The sequence below is a fragment of the Vanacampus margaritifer genome, chromosome 11 (assembly GCF_051991255.1).
Source record: "Vanacampus margaritifer isolate UIUO_Vmar chromosome 11, RoL_Vmar_1.0, whole genome shotgun sequence".
In the NCBI taxonomy this organism is placed as follows: Eukaryota; Metazoa; Chordata; class Actinopteri; order Syngnathiformes; family Syngnathidae; genus Vanacampus; species Vanacampus margaritifer.
Window position 1 is genome coordinate 2,201,868 of NC_135442.1, and position 18,737 is coordinate 2,220,604.

General features: G+C 40.7%; 1 protein-coding gene across 4 annotated transcripts; it reads left to right on the plus strand.

The window, feature by feature from the left end:
• Positions 1–458: 458 nt before the first annotated feature.
• On the plus strand, positions 459–16,264 carry lss (lanosterol synthase (2,3-oxidosqualene-lanosterol cyclase)). Of its 4 annotated transcripts, XM_077580114.1 has the most exons (27): positions 459–597; positions 1,155–1,323; positions 1,928–2,066; positions 2,139–2,247; positions 2,338–2,459; positions 2,666–2,762; positions 3,154–3,289; positions 3,710–3,818; positions 3,891–4,009; positions 4,180–4,277; positions 4,428–4,455; positions 4,540–4,596; positions 5,295–5,366; positions 5,536–5,586; positions 5,686–5,835; positions 5,928–6,024; positions 6,433–6,538; positions 7,446–7,511; positions 7,574–7,651; positions 7,714–7,884; positions 9,200–9,278; positions 9,353–11,226; positions 12,336–12,383; positions 12,457–12,638; positions 13,336–13,453; positions 14,535–14,575; positions 15,897–16,264. In XM_077580114.1, exons 1-22 carry the CDS (start codon positions 584–586, stop codon positions 9,488–9,490), a joined length of 2,205 nt encoding a protein of 734 aa, XP_077436240.1. In that variant the 5' UTR covers positions 459–583; the 3' UTR covers positions 9,491–11,226; positions 12,336–12,383; positions 12,457–12,638; positions 13,336–13,453; positions 14,535–14,575; positions 15,897–16,264. The 4 variants fall into 4 exon arrangements, with proteins under 4 accessions (XP_077436240.1, XP_077436238.1, XP_077436237.1 ...); XM_077580112.1 differs by lacking the exons at positions 14,535–14,575; positions 15,897–16,264 and having other exon boundaries at positions 9,353–9,537; positions 11,067–11,226; positions 13,336–13,534; XM_077580111.1 differs by lacking the exons at positions 14,535–14,575; positions 15,897–16,264 and having other exon boundaries at positions 13,336–13,534.
• Positions 16,265–18,737: the final 2,473 nt, after the last annotated feature.

Below are 18,737 nucleotides of genomic sequence, written 5' to 3' on the forward strand. Positions count from 1 at the left end.
TACAGTATATAGTTATTTAAAAAACATAAAACAGACAGGGTTATTGCAATTTAATTTTACGTATTTTGTATGGTAAAAAAGATCCTTACATTTGTTATATCCGCCAAAGTGGACAATCCGCTGTTGATATGATTACTGTACTGTCCGTAGGGTGGGGGTGGGGGGGTGGGGACTGTAGCCCCAAGGCTAAAACTCATTTGTTGTTGTTTTGTCTTTGCTTTTGTGTTTTAAAATGATGTGAACGTGTCACTCGTGATTTCATCAATAGAAGCAGCAGGCGAGCACGTGTAGTTATCATCCTACGGGCGCTCCAATTGGTGGAGTTTACGTCCAGTTCCGCCCACGGTATGTTCTCTTCGCTGTCTGATTGGTCAATCAGTCTCTGCTCATGTCTCTCCATGGTGAAGTGGTTCTCGAACGTTGTCGCTCGGCTTGCTGGGAGATGTAGTCTAAACTAGTTACTTTTAACGCTATACGTTCCCCGAAGCACTACATGTACCATGAATATAATATAAGAGGCGGGAACCTTCGGTGGTACCTGTAGACGTTCATTCAATCAGTGGAGAACTCCTGTTTGCCGGGCATGTCTGACAAAATGTAAGTATTGAGCTCGCCTAAACTCCACCAATTAAGTCTCTTTTTTTTATGGAAAGTCCGTTGCTATGGCTACGTTTAAATATGTGAAGATTTGACTTGACCTTTTTTGTGTGCACATTTTTGTGTTATAACATTTATTTATTCCTGTCAAAATATTGTTGAGGTAGCAACATTGAAATGACCAGCCTGGGCAGAATTTTGATTGGAATAGTACCAAATATTACTTACTTTCAAGCAAGTCCCAAATTACTGTGGCAAAAATCAAGCATGTCAAGTCGAGTCCCCACTAAATTGCAACAAGTCAAATCATTACTTGTGTTAAACAAGACATATAACTAAATCTTACAATCTTGCTCAGTGAGCCCATTTGTACTCAGTATCTGTACTTGCCCTATTTAAGTTGATTACCAAGTTTTTCCAACGTTTTAGGCAATCAAGTCCTAAAATTGGCAATTTCAAGTCTGTCTAGTGTCGTGCGTGACTCGGGTCACCCACCAACCGTACAGTCGAGATACTGTACAAGTAGTATGTTGACTTCCTTTGGTGTGTTTTCCCAGGCACTTGCGGAGGCGAGGGGGACCGTACAAGACGGAGGCGGTTACAGACCTGAGGCGCTGGAGGCTTTCCAATGTCGAGGGCAGGCAGACCTGGTCATACGAGGAGGATGTGGACACCCCAAAAAGGGATCAGACCATGCTAGAGGCCCATTCTTTAGGCTTGGACACGGTAGGTGTCAGAGAACATATTGTGTGCTTCCTAAAATTATGTTTAAAAAAAAAACACACACACACAAAGTTGAGAAAATTGCTTATTTTTCAACAATAGACTGCTCTCTAGTTTTCATGTTGGTTACAACATGGCTAGAAATTCACACATTTCCAGAACATCGTAAAAAGCAGCATTTAGGATTGGGAAGAATTAAGACATTTTTGTGTTATTGTGCTTTTTATATATGATTTGAGTGAATGGGCCATTTATTGTAGTCTGCAAAACAGTGTTGGCTCTTATTGGTTATTCGCTGGCAAATAAACAGCAAATAAAATGGCATTGTCCAGTAAATTAAGTGCAGCAAAACTTAGCTTTTTTTACTTAGACTTGATCCCGCTTGTGTTATGGGTGTGCTGAGTAAGGTTCTTGATATGTGTGGGCCGTAGTCTAACCCACCCTCAGTCCAACTCTGTTTGAAATAGAACAGCAAGTCTGCCACTTTGGTCTGAAACAGCATTTTAAGGTGAATTCCAGCGCCTCAAACTAGGAAGTTTACCCAAATGAGCCCCAACTAATCAAACAAGCCTTATGGATGAATAAGAATTCCAATTTGTGGCCACAGACTAAATTTGTGCGCGACTCCCCGGCGGCTCGCACAGCCGTGGATGCCGCCCTGAAAGGTATGAACTTCTACACCCACCTTCAAGCCGAGGACGGCCACTGGGCAGGCGACTACGGCGGACCTCTCTTCCTGCTACCCGGTATGACATGTCTGAAGGTGCGGAATAGTTTATGGCTTGTCATGAAAAAAGTATTGTAAAATATGATTCCAGGTCTGCTGATTACTTGCCATATTGCCAAGATCCGTCTGGAGCAGGCCTGGAAGGAAGAGATGGTGCGATACCTGCGCTCTGTTCAGCTGCCGGACGGAGGCTGGGGCCTGTGAGGCAACCGCGCTTTTGTGGTTCCCACACGTCGGGCAACTTTCAGCGCGCGAATGACAACCGCGCCGTGTGCGTTATTTGTCGGCAGGCATATCGAAGACAAGTCGACGGTGTTTGGCACGGCTCTGAGTTACACCTCACTTAGAATTCTGGGCGTGGATCCCGATGATCCCGACTTGGTTCGAGCGAGGAGCAACCTGCATAGCAAAGGTTCAAAGAAAATTCTCATGCTACTTATTGACGCTCCTGTTATATTGCGGGTCAGTTACAAGAAACTTTTGTATTTTTATTTTGGTTACAAATATTATTTTCTAGATTTTCCAAAGGGTAAATTTCACCCATCACATAAAAGGCAGGTTAACTCAAATCATTTCAGCATAGCTGTAATATCAGGAAATTGTGAACATTTTCTGCAGGCGGTGCGGTGGGCATCCCGTCCTGGGGTAAATTCTGGCTGGCTATTTTAAATGTCTACAGCTGGGAAGGAATGAACACGCTTCTACCAGAGATGTGGTAAGGTCCAAACGTCCCATTAAACACATCAAATACATCCTTATCAGCACTTCAGTTACAGATATTTTGTTGTTGTTTAGTAATGGACTTAATGAAATATACACAATTTTTCAACGTTTTAATTGCGATTTGTTTTGTTAATTTTTTTTTCATATCTGACACGGATAATTAAACATGCCTTGGGTCAAATAGACACAGGAACATCATTGCTGTTTGTGGTTATAACAAAAAAAAAAAGACTATCACAGATATTAGAATATATTTTATTTATTTTTTAGGGGGGTGTTGAAAACAACCCCATAAAAAATAAACCAGTGGGAAATTGTGTTTTGTTGTCTTTTGCTGCATGTTTGTGTTTTCATGCGGTTTTATCGCTTGCATTTGTGGCCAGGCTGTTCCCCAGCTGGCTGCCAGCCCACCCGTCGTCACTTTGGTGCCACTGTCGTCAGGTGTACCTCCCCATGAGCTTCTGTTACGCGGTCCGACTGGTGGCTGACGAGGACGCCCTGGTCCTCAGCCTCAGACAGGTGCCCTGACCTATTTTGGCCACAAGGAGGCGGTGTGGCGTTACTCCTTCAAGACGTCTGGTAGAACTCGAGCCAAGCCACATTTTCGGATACTGAAGTTGTTTTTCTTGCCCTTTCCTTTTGCGTGTGTTTTTCTTGTTTGCTTTGTAATAACAGTGCTTAACTGCTAGATGAATTAATCACCTTTTAAGAGGCCTCAACATGTTTGAAAACTTGCCTTAAAAGAGACGATTGGAAAAATGTGAAAATTGCTCGTTTTGGCTGAAACCGCTCATTTTTTATTGTTGTTTGTTTTGTAAGTGGCCGAGTCTGAAATTGAAACAGGAGGTCTGCTGTTTTGCTCAAATTCCAATCTTCTTTTTTTGACAAAATTCTAGTAGAGAATTAATTGAAGATTCATCCCTGCTTTTCCCCACGTAGGAGCTTTATGTCCAAGACTATGCCCGCATCGACTGGCCAGCTCAGAGAAACAATGTGGCAGCGTGTGACATGTACACGCCACACAGCACACTGCTGACTGTCGCCTACAGTAAGCGAAGCGTTTTGTTTCCCTCACGCTTGGTCTGTGAATCACCATTGTTGCCCTTTGCCCCCTCTGCAGCCGCGCTCAACGTGTACGAGGCCCACCACAGTGCCACGCTGAGAGGAATGGCCGTCAAAGAACTGTACCAGCACATCCAGGCCGACGACCGCTTCACCAAATGCATCAGCATCGGGCCGGTAGTGGAGACATTCTGCTTGCGTTTGTATTGTACAAAAAAAATGCACCCAGACTGGAGAAGACTCTGTGTGACTTTCAGAAACAACAAATGTCATTTTTTGAAAAGCAAATATATGCAAGTAGGCTGACGTCAAGTGACGTAACGATGGCTGTGCATGTTTTGCTGCAGATTTCCAAGACCATCAACATGCTGGTCCGCTGGTACGTGGACGGACCCTCGTCGGCAGCCTTCCAGGAGCATGTGTCCAGAATCCCCGACTATCTCTGGTCAGTCAAGCCGCTTAGCTACTCATGAAGCTAAATCAGCTCAAATTGTTGACACCATATGGAGGAACTGAATTCAATCGTGAACCAAAGGAAGAAAAAAAAAATTGTAATAATGCAATCTGATTGATTATAGTCATTTGTGCATTCCAGGCTGGGACTCGATGGTATGAAAATGCAGGTGAGCGGATTTCTTCTATTCCATGTCAGATTGACTTGTTTTACTGGGAAATGATGCAAAACTCCTTTTTGTCTTTTTGTGCAGGGCACCAACGGATCCCAGCTGTGGGATACTTGCTTTGCTGTTCAGGCTTTCCTTGAGGTAATTTACTCTGACTTTTTTTTTTTCTTCTTCTTCCTGTTCGACTTCCCAGGAGATTTTAGAACAGGTTTACTCGAGTACTTTAGATGTCGAGCAACACTAACAAGAATTTTGCCTTGTTTAGTTTTCCACATAAAGACGGACAACAATCGAATTTATCTCTATTATGCATATGACGTTATCAATGCTGTACTCTATTTTTTATTTTGTACATGCATTTTCACATTACAGTACTGTATTACATTGATGTCTAAAAATGTTGACTTTGTTCTTTTTGCTTTTTTTTAAATTTTAATTCTCTTTAATATTTGATGTCTATATCCAATAATGAAAAGATTTCTCATAAAACTACATTTTTCCATTTCTCAATATTTTGGCTTTTCTCATAAAATTACAACTTTATTTTCATAAATGAGAGTCTTCTTCCTACCCTTCTGTCTTAATATTTTTAATTTAATTCTCTTTATTTATTTTTTAACTTTTCTAATGGTTCATTTCACAAGAGGAGTTGGGCATGATAAAAAAAAATGTTTGTTTCAATTTTATTTAATTTTTTTCATTATTTAAAACACGCCCAGGGACATTATTGTTCACATAACAAGAAGGCTAAGAAGACCGGTGTTGAGTTTAGAAGATCCATATTGGTTGCTCTTTATCATGCAGTTGTTTGAACACATTTTTCCAATGGGGTCTTTCAGGCAGGAGCCCAAGACAACCCCGAACTAGCCGAGTGTCTCCGACGGGCCCACCACTTTCTGACAATCACACAGGTGAGACAATTAAAACATCGTTAGCTGCCTATTTCTGAAAATCTGACAGAGCCCATCTGAATTTTGGGCCAGGAAGAAAATAATGTCAGGAAGAAACCCTGTAAAATGTGAACATCCATTTTTTTGTGTTATACCGTGTATGCCTCCACTAAACTTTCCTCTCCCGCAGATCCCAGAGAATCCTCCTGATTACCAAAAGTACTACCGGCAAATGAACAAGGTGCGCGCCGTATCGCCTGGCAAGCCTCCTCTTGACTTCAACACTGAAGCGCTTGGGATATCAAATTTCCAATTTCACCCCTTTCATGACTTTGGCCAGGGAGGCTTCCCCTTCAGCACCCGCGACTGCGGCTGGATCGTCGCCGACTGCACTGCCGAGGGCCTCAAGTCCATGATGCTGCTGCAGGAGCGGTGCCCGTCCGTCGGCGAGCCTGTCGCGCCGCAGCGTCTGTATGACGCCGTCAACGTGGTCAGTTACTGGCAGTGGATGCCGCTTGGATACTTTTTTTTTTTTTTTGGGTCTCTCAATGTGATGTGGTCGTTTCCATCTTTTTTCCGTAGTTGCTGAGCATGAGAAACTCAGATGGCGGGTTTGCCACATATGAAACCAAGAGGGGGGGGAGACTCCTTGAGCTGCTAAACCCATCCGAGGTGTTTGGTGAGTTTCTTGCCAGATGCTGTAACATACTCACGCGTCACTATAAATGTTACATTGAGGAAGTAGGATACACATACTATATAAACACACAGTCACAGAGTTTGTTGTCACAGCCAGTTGACCTAAAAGCATTTCAGGCGGTTGTGTTGGATTCTAACCCAAGTATATCCAAACCGAATCCCCACACGTGCGAGTGCACCCTCAACATGTTGCTCAAGCGGTGGAAATATACACAAGCAACAAAAGGTCACATCTGAAAACGAGAAGCCAAATCTAAACGCGACATTTGCCTTGCAACATTGTTGCCGTCCGACTCAGTCGTTCCGAGCTCAATATTGAGACGTTTCCTCTTTGAAAGAAGGTGCGGTGCGTGTTGCGAAACCATCCTCATCTCCCTTTCACAAACAGGTGACATCATGATCGATTACACCTATGTGGAGTGTACGTCAGCGGTGATGCAGGCTCTCAGCCATTTCCACACCGTCCATCCTGAGCACCGCGCAGAGGAAATTAGGTACACACACAAAAAAAATGTTGCGGGTCAAATTGACAGATTTGAAAGTGGGTACTTTTCTTCTGCTTGGCTTAAAATGTGTCGTCAACAAATACATGACAGTGTTTTTGTTTGATTTTTTTTTTGCCCTTTTTTTTTTTGTGATGCTTTTGAAAAGTTATGTCCGGGTCAAATTGACAAGAGGAACAAGAATACTGTTTGTGAGAAACAAACAGAACAGGAGCGTGTAACCAAACATATCCAAATGCACATTGTAATGTTTCATTTTTGTTTTGTTTTTGATCATTTCTGATAGTTACGCTAAACCTTCTCTTACCTTCAAATGGACAATATGAACACTCATTCGCTGCCGGCCATTTTAGAGCATTTTGACATTTTCAAGACCCAGACCATATTATTGTGTTTAGTGATTTTTATATACGCAAAATCTACCAAATGAAAGAAAAAGTTTGATTCTGCTTTTTCCCCCCTGTTTTTAAAACAAAGGTTTCGCAAAATGCTCACAAACTGTGCTGATCTCTAATCTAAAATAGGAAATTGATGCCATCTACTGGTGGTTGTGCAGCAATAAAGTTGTTCCCAAGTTTTGGAAATTTACTAAATTGGAGCGGCATCACAAATCAATATCACACTTAATTTTTACAGTGCAGTACATATTTTTAATTTTAACTCCACTTTATGAATTATTATGAAATGACTTCTTCTTATTTTTATAGCAATGGAACACAATATTCTGTGGGCCTCGCAAAGTCAGTCAAAATCCTGTGAAACAGCCGGGAGCGAAAGGGGTTGCTTCAGTCAAATTGTAAAAAAAAGAAAGAAGTGTGGCATTTTTTCCCCCGACAACAATATTATTGCTTTCCCTGAGAAACAACAAATGATGTGCGTTGCTGTTTCTGCACCCCAGGAAGACTCTAGCGGACGGGCTGGATTACTGTCGCAGGGTTCAGAAGCCCGACGGATCCTGGGAAGGGTGAGCTCACCCGTTCCACGGCAAGGTTCGACTCTATGCTAACTCTTTGGTTTGGTCCTCAGGTCCTGGGGAGTGTGTTTCACCTATGGGACGTGGTTCGGCCTGGAAGCCTACGCGTGCATGGGACACGGCTATCAGAGGTGGGAAAAAGTCACATCTGGTCACAAGTCACAGACCCAAACTGGCGCCTCTCCTTCCCTAGGGAGGCATGTGCGGAGGTACGAGACGGCTGCCGCTTCCTGTTGGACCGACAGATGGCGGACGGCGGCTGGGGGGAAGATTTTGAGTCGTGCGAGCAACGGCGCTACGTTCAGAGCGGCTCGGCGCAGATCCACAACACCTGCTGGGCTCTGTTAGGGCTCATGGCGGTCAGGTGAAGAAACTTGGAGAATGTAGTCCTTGCAAACAGGTCGTTGCTAAGCGCAGAAGCTAAAACGCTTTGCATTTTTGAGAATTTTCTATTGATTCAGTAAGAAGGTTTTTTTTTTCAAAATGTTTTTTTTTTTTTCATTTATTAATGTGAACAAACATATTATTATTATTATTAATTGCTTTAGACAGACAAAAGGAAAAAAATCTAGATTTTTACTAGTTGACCCACAATTATATAAGAAGCTCTCCTGTTATATTGTGGGCTAAAAACAAACCTTGTTACAATGTGTGTCTTTTAAAAATCAAGATTTTATTTATTGTAATAAATGATGGATCAATTTGACGGGCAATATAATGGTAACCCGCCTGTTGTATTGTGGGTTAAATTTACCTGTAAAAAAATAAAGAATTGTTAGAAAAATATGTAATTGAATGAAATCAAGTTTTATTGTTAAATATGCGTAGTAAAAATAAAATCTTTTTTTTTTTTTAATGGTCAGTTTGACACAATATAATGGTTACCCTCTTATTATGCTGCCATTCAAATTGACCCATAAAAATGTAGACCTTTTTGGATATGATTTTTGGAAGAAAATTTTTTTTGTCATATTGAACCACAACATAACATTAAACACCCTCTTTTGGTGCAGGTCAACTAAAAAACTAAACATTTGTAGACGGTTTAATAATGTTGTGAAGCATATATATAGATGTATATAGATTTTTTTTTTTGTCTATAATGAATGTGATAAGTTCATTTTTTTTTCATGAACAATTAACTCTTTGACTGCCAATAACGTTTAGTAAAATCCTATGGAGGAGTGCCAAAGACGTTAAAATACGTTTTTTTAAAACAGAGGTGAAACTAACCATTTTCTATGGTTGATTACTGAAAAACGGAATAAGGTAGAAACAAACTTTTTCTTCTGATGAAAGATGAGAGTTCAATCTTGCATTTGGTAGTATGTGTGTTTCCATAGTCCAAACACATAATTTTCTGTGGACCTTGAAAGATCAGTCAAAAATGCTTAAATCGGCTGGCACCCACGGCATCCCTTTTCTGAAAACGTCTGGCAGTCAAAGAGTTAAAACCTTTAAAAAATAAATTTTCCACTTGCTGTTGTCTGAAGATGACATCACCTGTGCTGAGGAAGTAGGTAACGGCCAATCATGGCTCACCTGTTTTCTGGGTTTGGTCAGCAAACTGAGCCATGATTGGTCAAAATATGAACTTTTTTTTTACTGCTGAAAATGTCTCAATGAGTCAAGTATCCCTTGAACTTTTGTATGGTGTTGACGACGTGTCTAATGTGCAGGCATCCTGAGCAGCAGGCCATCGAGAGAGGCGTCAAGCTGCTGATTGACAAGCAGCTGCCCAACGGAGACTGGCCTCAGGTGAGTTTCCACCCGCCAAGTTCAGAGGAGCAAAGTTAGAAGACGATTGACTTTGCGATGTAACCCTCATTCAGGAGAATATTTCGGGCGTGTTCAACAAGAGCTGCGCCATCAGCTACACCTCCTACAGGAACGTCTTCCCCATTTGGACCCTGGGCCGCTTCGCATCACTCAACCCTCGCAGTTCTCTGACCGGAAAGGTCAAGCTGTGAACATCCGGAGCTTCGGACACTGTCGTCGAAACAATAAAACCCACCTGGTACATTTCAACTATGAATTTCCAAGATGAGTGCGAAAGTGTCCTTACGCGATATTCCGCAGTGCCTAAAGGGGAGATTTGCTTGTTTACAACGAGTCAAATGTGAAATGACACAAGCGAGTCGGTCTTTTGCAACATCCCTTTTTACTCAAATGCACGCAAGCCGCTCTGACTTTTGCCGGATTTTCAGGTCACAATTTGGTTCATTTAGGTCAAGCTCAATGATGAAGTACTGTCTCTGCAAGTGAAAATACACTTTTACCTTCTTTATGGGCTCTTTTCATCACATTCTGGCGTAGTAGCACAGGCGGTTAGAATCACCCCAAAATGTTCTCAAGTAAGACTACTCTTAATTTAGAAACTCAAGCAAAAGTAACAAATAGTCATTGAAATAATTATTACTTAATTAATTACACTTAAGTAAAGTGTAAGCAAGCAGTGAAAAAAGTACACAAGTACTGAGTCACTTGTGTTGTGTTGACTTTTTTATTTTTTTAAACCAACGCATGAGCATCAAAGACACAAAAGAATACAATTGGAAAGTGTGACCGTGTTTTACGTCACTAAGATATTTTGACATGTTAAGACACATAGAAACGGCCTTAAAAAAGGCATAATACACATATATATATATATATATATATATATATAAAATGCAGTTGATTCTTTGACTGACTTTTTTTTTTGTGTGTGTTGATTTGTGTTTGTATTTTTTGTTTCATTTTCAATTGGACCGTGTTGAGCTCATTCTTCCGTCATTTTTTCCACAGAGCAATTGTTGTTGTTGTTGTTCCTGTCTTTGACACACCTGAAGTTTTCCGTACAACCACATTGTGGGTTTTGTTTTGGACACTGGGTTGGTTTCAAGGTGAGAGCCAATCCAAGCGAACGATCTCCACTTGAGCGAGGAGTGCCTCGCAATTTGCTGGCGGCAGCAAGCAGATCTTTCACGAGGATAACAAGCCAGCAGGTTTATCCTGTCCGGACATTTTTCCTCCACTCAACTGTTGCATTTCTTTGTTCGAATGCTCACGGGTCATTTTGACCCGGGGCCTGTTTGTCCAAAAGTGTAAGAATCGGGCGTACGAATACTATAAAAATCCTACCAATCCTCCACAGCATTATTATTTCCATTAGTGAACATTTCAATGAATACGTATTCCGAGTGCGCATTTCATTGAGCATTTCCTGTATAAATGTGTGAAACGTTCATTGTTGATTACGTTCACCAAGCAGCCAAGTAAAGGACTTTTTCTACTTAAAAACTACATATAACTTTGACTTTTTAGCCTTCACTTCAGTTTGACCAGCAACGTAATCAGATCGTATTTGCACTAAACTTCTGAAAGTCACATGCTTATGTTGGTTTGTATTTAAAAATGGTGTTATTGAAATGACATTGACATACAGTCGCTAGTTTTTCTCGACTTCATTTTGGTATAGGGTGCATCTGGAAAGTACAGTTTTCACATTATTTCATTATTCCAAAGAGAAATAACACTCCTTAATGCCTTTTTTTTTCATGTCAGCGTTATGGGGTGTTGAATTTTGCCGTAACAATTAAGAATGTGGAAAAAGTGAAGGATCCTTTCGGGTCTACGTGCCAAAACAAACCTTGCCCTCAACAAATGCAAATGATTGGATCCAGTTGTCTCCCGTGAGCTGTTTCATTTATATTCAGCGCACACAGTAAGTGCATGCATTCCTTTTATTACACACTTTGTATTTGTTGTCCTTATGAAAAATATTTCCTGATCATTTAGTCCTCGAAGTTACGGCGGTGTTCCGTTCCTACGCTGGCAATGTAAACCGAATTTCGACTTTAGTCTGATTTCACTGTTACAGTCAATATTTACATCAAAATACTTTGTACAGTAATTAAAAAACAAAACAAAAACATTTGTGCGACCAAGAAGAGTCGGAAACAATACGTTTCCGCACGGACGTTCATTGCTGACGGACGTCAGTGAGTGCGCAGCTAATTCAAGTTTAAATACGGAAAAGTGACGCGCCTGATGGCGAGCCGACGGCTAAAATTTTTTTTATCTATTCTTCAAATCTGTATAGTCATATGTTGTTGTTTTTTAAGACCAAAAAAAAAAGGGTTTCGTTTTACCTTGACTGGTTTCGGCGTCCACTGTCACCTTCCTCTGAAGCTGTCGAACTGACAGTTGAGATGTCCTAAAAACTGTCAGTTCGATAACTTCTAAGGAAGGCGACGGTGGACGTCCGCTACTGGGGGTAACAACAACACAACCTTAAATAACATTAAAATTGCGTGATTAATGTGGGAAATCAATGAAAAGGGAGTCGCGGGCGCCGTGAAGTCGAAACGGCGTAGGTCGCGCGAGACGTAACTCGAGGACCCCTGTATTGATGCATCACAACAAACACGGTGAGGAATCCGTCATCACCTCTTCATCCTCTGCTCTTTCCTTCAAGAGTGTAACAAATGCATTTCATTCATTTCTTGTTGTCCTTCTTTGTGTTACTGTTATGAAAAAAGTTCTTCAACATTCTTCACATGCGCTGATGCAAACAGTCGTTGACGTCTGCACGCACATTGTCCGGATAGTTCAGATTCAGCAGCCTGTATATCAAACAATCACCAAAATACCGATTAGAGATTAGAGTTTAGGGCCGTGAGCTGCTGTAGGCGTGCTTGCAGGTAAATAAATGTCCGGAGACCCGCGCCAAGTAAATTACTTCCAAACTTTGCACTGAGCGCACACGCACGGTAAGTGCATCGATTTCTTTTAGTAGACATTTCATATGTGTTGTTTTTAATACATTTACAGATATTCTTGTTGGATTGTTTCAGGTATCGATGCATCACAACAAGCGCGGTGAGGAATCCGTCATCACTTTTTCCTCGACACCTTCTTCTTTCAACAGTGTCACAAATGTATTTGTTTCCAGGAGGAGGCTGTGGTCGAGGAGGTGGCAAGCGCGGACACGGACATGGACACGGGCACGGATGTGGACATGGACATGGACACGGGCACGGATGTGGACAGGGATGTAAAAAGGGTCGCCGGCGCCGGCACAAGTTAGGACACAAGCATCTCAAGTGTCACAAGAAAGGACGAGACGGTCACGGGGTAAGCGTCACCAAGGACAAACTCACTTCGCTTCTCTTCTTAGGTTTGTTTATCAGGAAAAGCAATCATGGCCGGAGCGTGTTAAATGAGCCCCAAGTGTCAGAAAAAGGGAAGGAATTTCCACCATCATTTATATTTTATGATTACAATGCAGTCAATTCAAGCCATAACCTTGCAAGAATACTGTAAAGTTGTACATTTTCAAGATACATTTTAGATTCAAGTTGTGATAGTATGAGAAAAGTTATATTTTCAGAGATTAAGGTTGTGATCTTTTCTGGAGGAGTCGTAAATTCACGTCAAAAATGGTAGTTTTACGAGAAGGAAGTTTTAGAAAAACGTCATTTACTATTTTGATTATAGTTGTGATATTAACAGGAATAAATAAAAATCATATTGCAGTCTATGGTCGCAATATAGATATTTTACTTTGTAGATCTTCATATTCAACTAAAATTTATTTGAAATTTGTGATATTCCGAGATAGTTGCATATTTTAGAGGTTAAAGAATATATATCTGTCTTAATTTTAATTTTCTCATTTTTTTTCTTTTTAAATATTATTTCAGTGATACATATGTCGCAGATTGAATGCGTGTTCAACAAGGGGGCAGTTAAAAACATTTTTTTAATTAAAATAAAATGTCAAATAATGTTGACATGTGTTTAATGTTCTGTTCTGGCCGCTTTTTGGCAGTACTCCAGCAGCTCCTGCAGCAGCAGCAGCAGCAGCAGCAGCGACTCCGACTAGAAGAAGAAGAAGAAAAGTCCCCGAGGCCATCAAGCATCCGCTTTGCATAATAATCACACCCTAAGTAAATATGCATATTGAAAATATCAAACAGCTTTGTATGCATTTTTTGTGCTTAAGCAATAAAATGGATTATAAAAAGAAATCCGCAATGGACTGGTGCGCTTGCGCAACTGATTGTTTACAGCACAAGTCAAAAAGGTTTGGTCACACTATTTTTGGATCAGAAGGTGTGTCCATATTTTTAAAAAATTCTCTGGAGGAGGAAATGTTTGACATCTCGTGGAAAGCACAGCCAGTCCGGAGGTGAGCAAGTATGGATCAAAACTCTAAAAAATGTAAATGTTACTTTCTGTATTTAAAAAAAAAAAAAAGGCCCTAAAATGCAAGCACTGCACTTTTTTGGGTGTTACTCATGATAAACATGCCGACCAAAATTCATGCAGTTCATTTAAACTAACTGAATTTTTTTTAAACCAAGGAAAGTATTTTTTTTTTCTCTGCTGGATTGAAAAGCCTGGAAATGTCCAAATGACCCTAAATTGGCCTCTTCGAATCAAAATGGCCGACTTCACGTGTTATTTTGAGCATGGCTGATTTATTTATTTAAAGCTTCCTGCATTGAAAACCTTGGCATGAAAAAGCTCCGAAATGGCCACAAAAAATCAAAATGGCAGACTTCCCGCGTCTCTTTGGTCACATCTTCTTGAGACTTTTTGTGGGTTGACTCATGATACGCGTGCCGACCAAATTTCATGTTGCGGACTGAAATTGGGCTGACTTTTCAAATAAGAGCTTTTTTGAGGACAGGAAATCCCCCAAATGTTGAGTCATTTGGTCCAGACTAAGCAATTTGCAACGACAAAAGCCCTCATTAGGCTCTGCCCTCAATTGTGGGCGTGTACTTAGAGGTGGATTTTTTTTCTTTTCTTCATTACATCACATCTTATAAAAGTGGAGCCCGTAAACAGGTGAGCAATTGAGGATCTCAACTCCAGCGCAGGTAAATTCAGCAGCTCCATCTCGTGAATGTAATTTTGCAAACCTATTTTGGGATGCTTGATAAATGTAACCGCTCGTGCCTGTGTTGTCATGACGGAGATTTTATGTATTTTACAACTTTGCGCTTTTTTTTTTCATTTCAGAGCGTGGAACTGATATTTTGACAAGCACAAGACAAATCTAGGTAAGTTCTGTTTCTTCACAGTTTTTAGTTTTTTAGCTTTTTTTTTTATTGACATTATTGTCTGTTTTTTCACTAGAGAACCTTTGTGTAACTATTTAAAACCAAAACCGCACCTGTTTCTTAGAAGGGAAATTTCTCACATTTCCTGTTTGAGTACTTCCTTATTTGTAATGCATGTCTATTTTATCTTGCGTTTTTCAAATTGAAATCTAAAAAAAAAAGTTGCAAGTGGTGATGAATAAGCCTTCACATCCCCTTTTTCTCATGGAATTGTCAAATTCATCAGTAAATGTTGACGTCTGGGATAGCTGCATCTTCCGGTTGGGCCTCATTTGGACTTGTTCCTCAACCTTGGAATCAGATTTTTCTTCTCTTCAGGACTAAAGGGGGCCTTGACCGATACAGAGCTGAGGAAATAATTAACAAATCAAATGCTTGAGGGGCTTAACTGGAGCTACACAGATTTCAGACGTAACTATAGCCGCCATGTTGCACCATCCCTGCCTGGGATAGAGCTGCCAAAATTAAGCGAGTAATCGATTATCAGATGAATCGACAACTATTTTAACAACTGAGTAATCATTTGGAGCCATTTCTTAATTTGAAATTGTCCAAATCCTTTGATTTTCAGCATTTCGACAGTAATTGTTGACTGATTTCTGTCGTCCTTCATGAAAGAAGACTGATTATCTTCTGTGTTTCATCAAAATAAGACATTTGCAAACACCTGCTTTTACTTTTATCTTTTTATTTAATCACTATACAAATACGAGGTACGCAATAAACACCTATCACCGGTTAATGAACAGTAGAAATGCTTTTGTAACACATTTGAATAATCGATAGATTAATCAATTCTAAAAATATTCAATAGTGACAGCACTAGCCTGGAAGTCGCCCAAAATGGCTGATTCAAGCTAATATGGCCGACTTCCTGAATGGATCCTTGAGACTTTTTTGTGCATTTTGTAATGAGAGACTTGTCCACCTGGGCCAGATTTTTTTTTAAATGTTTTTGTCTGACTTGATATCAAATGGCAAGGGCTGGAATTTCCCCCAAAATGGCCGACTGTTGAATCTTGAGACTTTTTTTGTGTGTGTGTGTGTGTCCTCATTTCACCGTCACGGGTAAAGCAACTGGGGGCGCTATATATGCGGCGTATCTTGACTGTTTGTGACCCCTAAAATACATTTTAAACGGCACACTTGTGTGAATTTTCTGTCATGAATGAATCAGCATGAATAGCAGAGAGCAATTTTCTCACCTCTCACTTCTAAAGCCACGGTTGGATTGTAACAAGAACGTTTTGTCTTCCTTCAGGACCATCTGAGTGAAGATGCCGTACGGTTGTAACAGCCCATATGTTCCTCCAGCGGTGTGCTATCCCCCATCCCCGGCTTGCGGCCCCTACGGAGGGATTAGGCCAGGGTACGGCTACGGCTACGGGAACGGCTACGGCTACGGCTACGGGAACGGCTACGGCTACGGGAACGGCTACGGCTACGGCTACGGACACCGCAGATACGGACACCACGGGCACCGCTACGGCCATCGAGGATGTTCAATACAATAAGAAATGTACTTGTTCACGTATGTGACACGTTTCATCCTCATCTCAACAGCAAAAATTAAAATCATGACAATTGTGCAGATTGGTTGTTGAAATAAAAAGTTGTGTCAAATGAAAATGGTTACGTTTGTTTCTCAAGAACAGCAAAAATCTTAATGGGTCAGTTGGACCCGGGTTATGTTTACATATTCAAAAGTATCCCAAATGGAATCAAAAATCCCCCAAAAACTTGAGACGTCATCGTTGATTTAATGATGCGCCATTTGTGTTTGCTTATTTGTTTATGTATTTGGTGTAGCAATAAACAAAGCTCACTGTAGAGAATAATCTCAATTACTCGAGGGGGGAAAAACAAAGCCGAGGTCGTCACCTGCTGAAAAAACAACACTACTTAACTGCAGACAATTCAGTCAGCTTACCTTTGTGAAAAACTGTTGTTTTAACAAAGTATCTCAACACCCCCCCCTTCCCCCTCACCAAGTAAAGCCTGACTCAAGTGGCAATTAAACGGGCATGTACATATAAATGGAAACAGTACATCATGACTTTGCTCTTTTTTATGACTTTGTCGAACGACTTGAATGTTTTATAAGTGTCAAGTGATATTGTACACGTTGGATGGAAGATGGATGGATGTTATCAGCCTCCTGTGTTGTTGTTATTATTATTATTACATCTGTGTCTGGATGGGGTCTGAATGAAGACCTTTGTACGCTAGCATGTGACTTTTATGAGCATGACACATCACGCTGCTTACTTTTGCTGTTTACTTGACTTGTGTTGTGGAATTTCTGCAAAGGGCAAAACAAATGGATACAAAAAGTTGTTGTTCAAGTAACAAAGCGTGTCTTTTTATGCAATGTCAAGGCCGTGTGAGGTCTATTGAACCTACATGCTATAGTTAGCTCATGTGAGTCAAAACAATCCTTCGTAAAGCTATATGTATGTATTGGCAAAACAAGCGGACACCTCCTGGCTTTGTGTGGATCTTGAGGCATAACAAGCATGTACCTTGTGAGTTTCAAAGTGGGAACCATGGGACTGGACAGTTTAACGACCCTTCTTAAAGCCACATGTTGGCGGGCATAACAACCAGACACCTAGGTACTGAACGTATGTCACCTTGTGAGTTTTGACACTGGAACACAGGACACATTTGACAGCATAACAAAACAGGCCCTCTGAAGAGCTACACGTTGGCATAACAACCAGACACCAAGGTCATCTTACGAGTTCCTGAGACACAGGGCAGTTATGTGGACGAAAACAGACACATTGACTATGTGGCCTTGTGAGTCTCCAGGATGGAACACAGCACTCAAAGGATCCTTCTCAATGTTATATATTGGCATAACAATGACACACTTACGTCTTATTATGTCACCTTGTGAATTCTGAGGCTGGAAAAAAAAAAAGGGCACACGTGGATGGCTAAACAATCCTTCTTATAGCTACGTATCCACATAACAATCAGACACTTGGGACATTAGTTGCGACAACATTAGCATTAGAACATCTCTTAAAGGAAAGTCAATGCAATCAACAAAAGAATTAATATGGTAAACAATCTTCATAAAAAAAAGGTTTCATCACGTGCGAGGACGTTTGATCACCCGTTAATGATCACACACACACACACACAAACACACACGCACACACACACACACACACACACACACACAGATGGCAGTGGGAGTGTGGAGAGGCAAGTCAAGGAGTGTCTCCTTATAAAAGGAGCATCAAAAAAAGGCGGCCGCTACATTTGCAACTCGACTCTCCGGCGTGCAGTAAGTTGTTCTCTTTTGGCTTGTTTGTGATTTACTAACGATTGTGCTGATTCGGAACTTTTTTCTGATTATGATTTTTTTCTTCTTCCCCGCAGCTTGTTGAAAAATGTCTGGCAGCAACCAAGGTAAAAAAACATGGCCACTCTGAAAACGTTTTGATGACTTTTGATTACTGTTTTGAATCCTCCTGTTAGGATCAGGAAAAGACATAATAATAATGTTAATAATAATAATAATAATAATAATAATACTAATAATAATGACATGAACCATGAAATGAAAACATTCAAGTATTGTTATGGCATTATGAACTCCGTTACGGACAGAAACATGTTGATTATGAATCTTGTGTGTTGCGGATCAAATTGACCCAAAGTCTTATTACAACCTTGAAGTTATCCTGTTTCTCAAGAATAACATTTCCTGAGGTCAATTTGACCCGGGTCATGTTGTTCAGATACAGGGGGGCGGGGGGATAACTTTGAAAATTAAAAAACTAAATAAATATTGAAATAAGTTAATTTGAGCTGCAACAAAAGAGGGGTTAATTGTATTTCTATTACACTGAAATGGGTCGGTTTGACCCGGAGCATTACAGGTGGCTTTATTGATGAAATGAGTCCATTTTGACCTGCAACATACAATTAGAGGAGTGTTAGATGTTTTCCATTGCATTACTTTAAAATGGGTCCATTTGACCCGTAGTCATTTTGACCTAGCGTACCAGGAAATAATCAATACATTTGACCCGCAGGCTAACGAGAAAGATTGACATTTCTATTACATTCAAATGTGTCAAACTGC